This window comes from Xenopus laevis, chromosome 6S, assembly GCF_017654675.1.
Source record: "Xenopus laevis strain J_2021 chromosome 6S, Xenopus_laevis_v10.1, whole genome shotgun sequence".
NCBI lineage: Eukaryota > Metazoa > Chordata > Amphibia > Anura > Pipidae > Xenopus > Xenopus laevis.
Genome location: NC_054382.1, coordinates 91,171,039 through 91,182,266, shown reverse-complemented (window position 1 = coordinate 91,182,266; position 11,228 = coordinate 91,171,039). Strand labels below are relative to the sequence as shown.

Genomic DNA, 11,228 nt, shown 5'->3' with positions numbered 1-11,228 from the left:
GGCACTATTGATACTAAAACAGCAGGTAAACTGCTCCAAATCAGTAATTATTTATTTCTTTTTTTCATCAGTCACTCACAGTTACAAAATAAAAGATGTTATTGCTATGCTGAACTGCACTCATACTATGTCTGACATAATAGCATATTGGCACCTTTATCTCCCATATGCTCTTGGGTACAAATTACAAAAGCAAAATTACATTGCATAAAAGCCATTACTTGTATCTATTGATAGGATAGCCAAATAGGGTTGCCGCCTCGTGTGCGAACACACATATGGAATCCACAGCCTGCACGGCTAATTCATTTAGATGCATGCTGCAGACTGAACTGATTCATGTACAACCATGCATCTAAATCAATTGCTAATTAGTCATGCAGGCTGTGTATTCCATATGTGTTCAGTTTTATAGGGGTGAGGTGGCAACCCTATACCAAGGGCCGGATTTACAGAGTGGGCTCCCCTAGGCCCACTGGTATTTGTCGCCCCTGTCCCCTCCCCTTTATTCGTGCAAATTTTCATCATCTGGACTGGAGCAATGGGGATTGGTGCACGAGAAATTTAAAAAATGATTGTATCTCCAGCGCATCCCCAGTGTTTTTGAATCAATGTGGGTTTGGTTGGGCAGCATGCCGCCCCCCTAAAATCCTGCCGCCCTAGGCCCGGGCCTAGGTGGCCTTTCCTCAAATCCAGGCCTGCCTATGCGCAAATGTGACTTAAATGGCTTAAAAAGACCCCCAGAATGTAAATAGTGCCTTCCAATCTTTTTATAATCTCCCTGATATGATGTTTAACCCTCTGCAAACCTGCAACAAGTCAGCTGCTGCCATAAAAATGTGGGTATCTGACAGAGGGTAAGAAGAAAAATAAACGTATCCACCTTTCTTCCTGCCTTTCCTGACATCACTCGTGCTTTAATGGCAGAAAAACAAAGCTTTAATTAATATGACACCATAGGTCCCCCAAAGCATGGCATGGCCTGGCACAAATTTTCCCTGCAAGGCCCTCCTAAGCTTTGTTCCATCAGATGCCCCCCATGGCACTGGTAAATGATCCCAAAACATTAATGCAGAATTATATTATTATATGCATTAATATCAAGGATGGCAGGATAATTTAGACTCTGTAGCCTCTCTCTGTCTGTATCCTGTGCCCTACGCCTTAATGGCATCAATGGCAATTGGCAACTTCAGGTTTGACACTTGATAAAGGGCCTGAAACACGTTGTGGGAATAAACTCATATTGGCAGTACGCTTTACTATTGGCTCTCTCTCAGTTCCTATTGTTTTTTGGCTAAGCAGTCATACTTGGAACATGGATGTTCCACTGGGATTGAGAGTATCTTCAGTTTTAGGTAAACATATTGTAAAAAAATGTAATGTAATATATGTTGTACATTTTAAAGATGAAAAAGTAAGAATTTCCCTTAGATGCACTATTCTAGTCTGGAATATTACTGCACCTTTTTGTAAGGACAGAATTGCATAAGAAAACGTGATGTATGTTAAACTAGACATTAAGCCCGTTAAATTAACGGGCGCTAGAACATATGTAGTCAAACATTTATAAAAACAGAATTGTTCTAGGTCGGCGAACGGTAACGTATTTACGTTTTTCAGACTATCACCCACAATGGTAAAACATCCCACAGCTCGAGCTGCTCACGCTAGCGTAAATTCGCCATAGACGGTCCGTGGGGCACATGCGCAGTAGCGCAATCCCACGGACACAGGGACTGGACGCAGAGACACTTCAACTTTATTATATAGGATAAAATGATCAGGCAATAATGGAGTGTGAATTGACTGGATTTATGATCAGTGTAACCCTACCCATTCATTAACACTGATTTTAATTGTTTTTCAACACATTTAACACCTGCCCAAATGCAAGATTTATATAGTTGAATTGCTATTATTCTTGATATAGTTTATGCAGTAAATTTTGCCTTAGAAAAACGCCATTTACCAGGGTTTGATCAGGGACATATTTCAATCTGGTGCTGCGGTAGGTATTAGATATCTGACTGCCTCCCTATTTTACTAATTGGTGCAAGCATAGTAGAGTCTGCCAATATGCCAATCATGGACGACAGAGTACCCCTCCTACGCTCTGTATTAAATGGAGTTAACCCCATAGTTAACATATTTAAATTTCTTGTAAGATTTCCTGCAACCATCATGTGTATGTAAGCCTTACACTGTCTGCAGTTATTTTTCAAATAACTATCGTTCAGACAACATCAGTTGTTTTTCTTATCATATAAAGACAAAAATAAATGCTACAATATATAGGTAAGAAACTGTTTTTATGCTACAAAGAGAGATTTAGGAACAAGTGTGAGCTTCCCCATAGAGGGGTGACAATAAGTAGGGAGGCAGTAGAGACTTTTGCCAGGCAATATAGGGTGAAAGTAGTGGATTGGATTCTTTTAGTTTGTGCAAAGGGCAGTGACTACGTGACTCAATAGATCCCAGTAAGTGTGTGTATGAAAGCAGATCCATAAGGGATTTGAATGATATCCTGGACTGTTTACCAGACCATATACAGTTAAATACAAAAGTGCAACCGACATTATGACATCACTGATGTCGCAGCCAGCTGTATGTAATGAATAGCAACTAACATTATGACATCATTGATGTCGCAGCCAGCTGTATGTAACTAATAGCAACCAGCATTGTGACATAACGGATATGATAATGTGTATGTAAGGCTTGTACTGTCTGCAGTTAGTTTTCAAATAACTACCGATCAGACAACATCAATTGATTTTCTTATCATATAAAGATAAAAAAATACTTAAAATGCTACAAAATATAGGTAAGTAACTGTTTTTATGCTACAAAGAGATATTTAGGAACAAGTTAGTGATTCATATAGCATTATGTATTTAATATTTTATATAGAGCAATACCTTTGCAACAGATATGGTAAAAATCTATATATCTGTCTTTAGTTATCCCAGTATGATACAACATGTTAAGAGAAAAAAAAAACCGAAATGTTAATTTAATAAGTATTTTAATTCCTTATAGGGTACACTTGAAAATTACAGGGCTTATTTACAATTGTGTTTGCACACACAGAATGTGCAAAGTGCAAAACAAAGCAACAATCATGCTTTTTTTTTGCACTTTATACACTGCGTGGGGCATTTGAATATAGCCACAGTCCTCTAAACTCAATTTCTTGTGTGCGGAGACCTGCAAAAAATGACTTGAATTGAGCACTGCCTGCACCGTGTATTGTTCAATTCAAAAAGGGTATACAGAGACAGGGATGTGTAAGGAGCATACTAAGGGTACACCTGGCCTCTGGGGTCATAAATTACCCCTTACAGATAATATAACCTGTTGTCATGTTATTTTAGTCATGTCAAATTTTGTTTTTAATGTTAGTTTGTATAAACATTTACATTGATTATTCTAAATTTTTATCCTCCTACAGCAAAACTTATTATTTTATTCATACTGAACAACCTATATACAGTGATGCCCTCCATCTATATTCGCGCATGGATGTGCCTATTTTGTATCTGCCTCCAGTGTTTCAGTTCAGCATCAGGTAAATAAAAATTATATATTACAGCAGTTTAATATACAGAACTGTGGTTAACATAGGGAAAAATTGTAAATTTTTTTGAATTCCCTGTTCTGTCTTCAATACAATAACAATAAATGAATTTCCTACACAAACCTATTGGATTTGACTCATATTTGTTTTGCAGCGAGCTTTGCATCAGATGTCGTGGATACATTTGTAAAAATCAAGAAACCAGGCCAAAGAGATGACGATGATGATGAAGATTATAAGGAAGCCGACGAGCAAAGCAGTGAAGCAGAACAGCCTGAAGAAATAGAAATTGGAAAACTGGATACTGGAATTGTCAAAAATGAAGTTTTATATATTGCTGTTATAAGTATCCTTGGCGTAGTTGCAGGACTAATAGCCATTGGATGGTAAGTTGAATATACAAACCCAGCTGTGATTTGTAATTGTAGTTAATCTAATTCACAAAGAATATTTCATGTATTTCTGCATATTAGCCTTATATACCCTAAAATGAACAAATTGTGTTTAGGATCCTGCATTGCATATTTGCAAGAAAGAAGAAGGCCTATGATGAAGAGAAGCCACCTCCACCAGATTTCATACAGAAGCATAAAGACTATTGGTATGTGTAACTAGAATGTTCATGATGTATATAAGTGTCCTTTATTTGTTTCTGAAATACAGTTTTTGTCTGAAATTGTTGCTATTATTTGGTTGTTGAGTTCACTGAACAAGGCTAAAATATTAATAAGAAAGGCTTGAAGAGAAGTAGAATTGTTTTTACATTGTCTTTGTATCCATTTTATCTCTATAGGGATACAGTTATGCAATGGGCAAAGAAGGCCCCAATTCATAAACTTAAAGAGGTAATTGTGGTAAAGGATGAGATTCCAATTAACAAACCTAAAATATCTGAGATACCAGAAGAAAAGAAGACCAAAGCTGGTGAAACTAAAATATCTCAGAAATCTGATAAAGTGTTTTCCAAGGAGATGAAAAAGGTGGAATTGCAGGAAGTTCCACTATCATCTATGGAAATACCTCAAGAGAAGAAGGAGACCACAGCTAGGAAACTTAAAAAATTTCATAAAACAAAGACAAAGAAAATATCTCCTAAATTACAAGAGCATAAGAAAGAGCACATAAAATCCAAGGAGCTGGAAAAAGTGGAATTGCAGGAAGTTCCAAAATCATCTATAGAAATACAAAGAGAGCTTCAAACTATGGACCAGGTGTCTCCTGTCAAGGAAAGTACACCACAAATCATTAAAAAAGTGTCAGAATTTAGAGGAAAACCAGAAAAAGTTTCAGTGCCAGGGGAACCAATATTTAAAAGTAAAAGGTGAGTTGGCTAACCTGAAGTTTCATAGCCCAAGTTTTTTTGTTCTTCCTTATACTAATTATTCTCCTAAATAATAATATGTTTCTATAGCTATTTTACTGCTGTAGCATTTTATAAAACATTGGCTTCAAAATAACTGACTAGAACACAGACATGCCATGATTCTTTCTAACACATGAACAGACATCCACAGTAATTACACTCTCATGAGCTTCCAGCACTACAGTGTCAGTATGCAGCCTATCATTATTCACTACAATCAGCAACAGATTCATTTGTTAATATTATTAAATCATATATTTTATACAGGATTAGATGTTATATGTGGAATGAAGATTTGCCCTCCGGTGTGCAACAGCCTGATGCAACACTACGACCAATATTTCCTGGCAAAGTTACACCAATTACTAATAAAGATAGGTGAGTTTGTTAACCTTAAACTTTTTCGCTATCATAGCATAGCAGTAAGCATTTGCTGCCTTGCAGCTTTGGGTTCCTTGGTTTAGTCACTCAGACATTCACACTGAAGCTCTTTGGAAACCTCCAATATAAAGTGAGTTTACTGTGCTTTTCTCTTAAAGGGGACCTGTCACCCAAAAAAAATATCCAAAATCCTATTTTATCACATTAGTCAAGCAAAATGAACTTTATTACAGTATATAAATTATTTGAATCTTGTTTCCTTCAGTCTGGGATTTCAAAATTATAGCAAGCAGGCAGCAGCCATTTTGTGCACACTGTTATTAAGGCAAGCTTGCATCATCTCAGAATCTTGCTTGTGCACCAGAATGGGGGACCTGGTGCCCATCCCCATGCCCTGGCTACACAATTAAATGGTAAAGAGAACGGGGGAATATGTGGAGAGCAGTGACATCTAGGAAGTGCTGAATGGAAGGTGAAAGTAATTGTCTGCCCACCTCTATGCCCATGGCATAGAGGAGTGGCAGACAATATTTGATTGACAGCTGAGATTTTTAAATTAGTTTACAATAGCTATGAATGCTTTAATAAAAAATAGAAACTGGATTTTATGTTTAATTTGAAAAGGACTTTTATTATACAGATGTTTGTGTCTGGGTGACAGGTCCACTTTAAATGTCAGGTTTAGTGATATAACTTCATTTTAATAACCCCATTGTCATGCTGGCTGGTCTATTGCCTATTTAGTACAGTGTACTGTGCTAAAATAAAATCTTTACGAAATCTGTGGGATTGCCTATTTAACTGCAAAATGGCATCTTCATACCCAAATTAAACCTTTCTTGGAATCACAAAAGATACCCAGTATTCTTTCTAATGTGGCAGAGAAAGATATTTCTGCTGTATATGTATGAAGGTTGCAGCTAATCATGTATTGCACCAAACTACAGATTAAGTTAATTTTCCTTCACTTTTTTCAGATTAAAGGAATATACACGGAAAGAAAACATAAATCCTGGAGAAATTTGCAAAGATCAAGCCCAATCAGTGCCAGTGGAACCGATATTTAAAAATAAAAGGTGAGTTGGCTAACCCGAAGTTTTCTTTCTACTTCTCCTAAATAATACTAAATAATATATTTCTATAGCTATTTCACTGCTGTGGCATTTTATAAAATATTGACTTCATAATGACTGACAGAACACAGACATCTGTAGTGTGAAGGCAGCGCATTACTGGGTTTCCAAAAAATCGCTCGGCTCCAGACCAGAAGTAAAAACATACACTTTATTTTAACATAGTGTTAATCAAACATAGCGTCTAAGGTCTGACGCGTTTCGTGATAGAACACTTAAAAAGTTAAAATGTAAACGATAAATCAGAATGTGATCTGCATGTCACAAATACCCCTTATATATTCAGGATATTAGATAAAGAAGTGAATGAAATTTATACTTAGTATTAATCATGAAATGGATATATGAAATTGTTTTTAACTAATTGATTTTCCAAATTCATTAATTGACGCGACTGTTTTAAAATCAATTTTGAACCATATTAGCCTAATTAATGTATCAGATGTGTGGGGGGAATTTAAATGTATTGTGTCATGACGGGAAGTGAGGTCTCTGAGGAAGTGTTCTATCTCGAAACGTGTCAGACCTCAGATACTATGTTTGATTAACACTATGTTGAAATAAAGTGTATGTTTTTACTTCTGGTCTGGAGACGAGCGATTTTTTTGGAAACCCAGGAGTGCGCTGCCATCACACTACAGATTTGCTGTCAGTGTTTCCCAGTGTTTGCATATGCAAATTAGGGGTAGGAAAGGAAAAAGTGTAAAAAATTCTTCTTTTGTGACGAAAAGTCACGTGATTTCCCTACCTGCCCCTAATTTACATATGCAAATTAGGATTCGGATTCGGTTCGGCCTGACACAAGAATTCGGCCGAATCCGAATCCTGCTGAAAAAGGCCGAATCCTGGCAAAATCCCGAACCGAATCCTGGATTCGGTGCATCCCTAGTCACAACGTTTGTAGGGTAAGATACCAGTCTTCTTTACCTTGTTTTAATGTGGAGGAATATTATGGAAGTCCAGTGGTAAAGTTTAAGAGCAGGGTCAGGGGCAGTGGGTACCCGGGCCACCCAATATTTATGGTGAGCGAGACACGGCTCGTAACAATAATTTATGGCTGGTATCAGAACCTGCAAAACACTTTCTTTCGTAAAGAGGTTAAAGGCAATAATTAGTAATGGGCGAATTTGCGCTGTTTCGCTTCGCCGAAAAATTTGCGAATTTCGCGCGAAATTCGCGAAATGGCGAAAAATTTGCGAAACGGCGCCGGCGCCCGTTTTTGACGCTGGCGACCGTTTTTCGAAGCCGGCGCCTGTTTTTGACGAATTTTTTCGGCGAATTTTCGCGGGCGTTTCGCGAATTTATTCGCCTGCCGCGAATCGCGCAAATTCGCCGCGAATTCACGCCTGCCGAATAAATTCGCCCATCACTAGCAATAATAGTGCCGGAGCTCTCTTTTTTTGAAATCTGTGGATAGAACACAGAAATGCCATAGTTCTTTCTAACACATGAACAGACATCCACAGTAATTACACTCTGTCAGTATGCAGCCTATCATTATGTACTACAATAAGCAACAGATTCATTTGTTAATATTATTAATTCATACTTTTATACAGGATTAGATGTTATATGTGGAATGAAGATTTGCCTTCTGGTATGCAACAGCCCGATGCAACACTACGCCCAATATTTCCTGGCAAAGTAACACAGATCCCTATTAAAGACAGGTGAGTTTGCTAACTTTAGACTTGTAGGTGAGTTACTAATGCTAATAAGGGGCTAGTTTAGTCATGTTTGCTTGGATCATTGCTCAAAATATGTTAATGCAGTGCTTTTGGAACATTGCTTTTCAAGTTGTGGGGCTGAATACCCGGGTCTTTATATGTAAAAGTGAGCATATTACAAGTGTATTCTGGAACAGTACCGTAACCATGCGCAAACTTACCAAATGTTAAGTATAGGACTCTATTGTGACCTGCAGCATCTGTTCCGCCTAACTATACTATACCAATGATACTATACCAATTTTTTTTTTGCACCCTGCCTTCCACGTTATAAATGGAAGCTAAAGTCCATTCCATTTGGCAGGCTTATATACATTGGTAATATCAGGCATCTACATATAAATGGTGAGAAAACTGTGATTTCTTTTTATAGGGATGATCATGAAGAGAAGAAATAATATATAAAATATCATTATAATCTGAATATCCATAAAAATTAGACTAAAATCGAAGAAAGAAACAAAACAGTGAGTATTATACTACTGACGCAACATTTTTTGTAACTAAAAATACTTACAACTTATTCTCATATCTTATTCAAATTAGTGTTGAAGTAATACTTCTGCTTGTGTACAGTTTTCTCTGGGGTGATCCCAGCTTGCTGCTACCTGAAGTAGCAAACCCTATGCCGTTCCCCATAATTATCTATTGTGTACTTCCATTGTGACTACTATATATATATATATATATATATATATATATATATATATATATATATATATATATATATATATATATATATGTAAATTTTTCCTGGAGTGCCCGTACCTCTGACAGAAGTTGATTGGAGGTGCTTGATTAATATTTATGATATAGATAATAGAGGATCCGCACTCTCATTTTCAAAGTATAACAGCTTTTATTTATCACATCACAATCCTTGTGATGTGATAAGTAAAAGCTGTTATACTTTGAAAATGAGAGTGTGGATCCTCTATTACCTATATATATATATATATATATATATATATATATATATATATATATATATATATATATATATATATATATATTTATTTGTTAAATGATATTATGTTATATTAATAATCATATACATAAAATACTATTTTCATTATTTTATTATATACTGTATAACCATATTTCTGTCTTCTGCTATTTGTTTAGATCCGTGGATAAATTTTAAGAGAACTACATATTCTTGGAAGTCCAGCCTAAAGACCAGAAAGGGAAGTTTGCTATAAGCAAGCTTTGTCTATTTGAGGAAAACCTATTTCAATAAACTATTTGAATTAGATTTTTTTGTGTTTATTTAACATTTGGCACAACAGGAATTGTCACACATTACAGTGTACAATCTTAGTGCAAAAACAAGATATATTAGATAGGTTACTAATATCTACTAGGTAGTTACTATCGACTACTACTCTCCCACACCTTTAAAATTTGGATGAGGTCCATGTACTTACTTTATATGTAATTTTAATTACTAGGAGCAAACAATTTAATTAATTTAGCCATTAGGTAAACAAGTGGGCTTGGTTTGCAAACAGTGGATTACAATGGTTTTTAGCGTAGAACAATATGGTACAGTAAAATATTCTGGTGAGGAACTAGATCTACAACAACAGCTAGCAAGCACACCTCACAAAGAAATTGTAATCCAAAACAATGTATCCTCGAGGTTAAAACTAAATACCTTCACACCCTAGGCTGAACAAGGTAGAAATGGCAGCCACTTTGAAGGGAAATAACGGCTTCCCACACTGTGATCACATGACTCACTTTATCAGTGACATGAGTTGGATGAAAGCTAGCAAGTTTAAAACTACATGGCTCTGAATAAAGTGAACTAAACAGAAAATATAAGATTGGGCTATAAATAGTATAAGAGCTATGTAAGCCCAATGGGCGGCACTGATACAGTGCAAATGTGATGTCAGTACCCCTCTTCCTTAACCAGCTGATAGAAACAGAGCCTTGTCTGGTCATACTGCCAACTGAATAATAGGTAGCAAGATGACAGTTATCCCTGACACCTCTTCTGAAGGAATACGTTTCCTATTTATTCCTGACCTGGCTGGTATCAATGCTTTGTTCACAGCCTCAGACTAACTTTAATTTGGCAGATGGGGTGGTTTTTCCACTGCTGCCAACTGCCAAGAACCAGAGGTAGACAAAATGTCCGTATAGGTTCTTCAACGCTCCCGATTGTTAAATGGAAAGCACCCACGTTGGCTCACATGAAGTGTGTCAAGCAAGCCTCAGTGTCAAAATACAGGGACAGTTCTTACCCCCTCGCCACCCTGAGGCAGCTTCCATTCTGCTGCCCCCCTACTGCCCGTGATTACCTTTTCAGGGGGTCCAGAGGGCAATTGCAATCTCTGCACTAGAAGAGCAACATTTTTGGTTTCATAATAAAAAAATTGGGCTACTAAAGTTACCAGGAGTTGATTTTTAAAATAATGTATGAAATTTGTTGTGTGCTTGTGTAGGATTGAGTGATCCTTAGGGAAGTTGCCCAACTAGTCAAACTTTTGTCTGAAAATGATGTAGCTTGTAGCTATTTTTTTTTTTACCAGAATCAGCCATTTGCTCAATGACAGACAATACCATCTGTTTTATATTTTAGGCAGTTATTTACAAATAAACTGAGTTTCCTGGTATGGGAGACTGGGTCTTCCATATATTAACACCTGTTTTATTATTATATTTAGATGCTTGCAGTTCACCCGAAGCTGAAAAAGGAGCTCAGGGGGGAGAGGTAAAAGTGAAAGGAATTGCATGGGGATTGCAATATTTGGAAGGATACTGTGTTCACCACACAGCAATGTCTTACTGATATAGTTATACAGAATTTCTCACCTCTTCAATTGTATTTGCTAAGTAAAATTAATTTTAATTCAACGGCACCGTAAAAAGAAGCTGGAGGGGTAGGGAGAAGGGAGCCTCAGGGGGATTACAAGTATGGGGCAGTTGACTGTGTCTTTCTGATAACCTTTGCAGGAGGCAGAACAGGTTGAGGAAATGAAAAGAAGCACCAGGGCAAGACTGACATCATGTATACACACAATGGCTCATGTACA

General features: G+C 36.8%; 1 protein-coding gene and 1 long non-coding RNA gene across 2 annotated transcripts; both read left to right on the top strand.

The window, feature by feature from the left end:
• Positions 1 to 1,318: 1,318 nt before the first annotated feature.
• On the top strand, positions 1,319 to 5,325 carry LOC121395112. Its single transcript, XM_041567694.1, has 5 exons — positions 1,319 to 1,358; positions 3,735 to 3,966; positions 4,089 to 4,181; positions 4,374 to 4,901; positions 5,211 to 5,325. Exons 1-5 carry the CDS (start codon positions 1,319 to 1,321, stop codon positions 5,323 to 5,325), a joined length of 1,008 nt encoding a protein of 335 aa, XP_041423628.1.
• A 988-nt stretch (positions 5,326 to 6,313) lies between these two features.
• On the top strand, positions 6,314 to 9,396 carry LOC121395257. The gene is made up of 3 exons (XR_005962364.1): positions 6,314 to 6,400; positions 8,017 to 8,127; positions 9,310 to 9,396. It is a non-coding gene; the product is annotated as an uncharacterized LOC121395257 (long non-coding RNA).
• Positions 9,397 to 11,228: the final 1,832 nt, after the last annotated feature.

Excerpts from the sequence above, each read along its gene's own strand:
- LOC121395112 (XM_041567694.1), top strand. The coding sequence starts at position 1,319 with ATGGATGTTCCACTGGGATTGAGAGTATCTTCAGTTTTAG. Across the intron at positions 1,359-3,734 it reads GAGAGTATCTTCAGTTTTAG|CGAGCTTTGCATCAGATGTC; the intron begins GTAAACATATTG and ends TTTGTTTTGCAG. Across the intron at positions 3,967-4,088 it reads GGACTAATAGCCATTGGATG|GATCCTGCATTGCATATTTG; the intron begins GTAAGTTGAATA and ends AATTGTGTTTAG.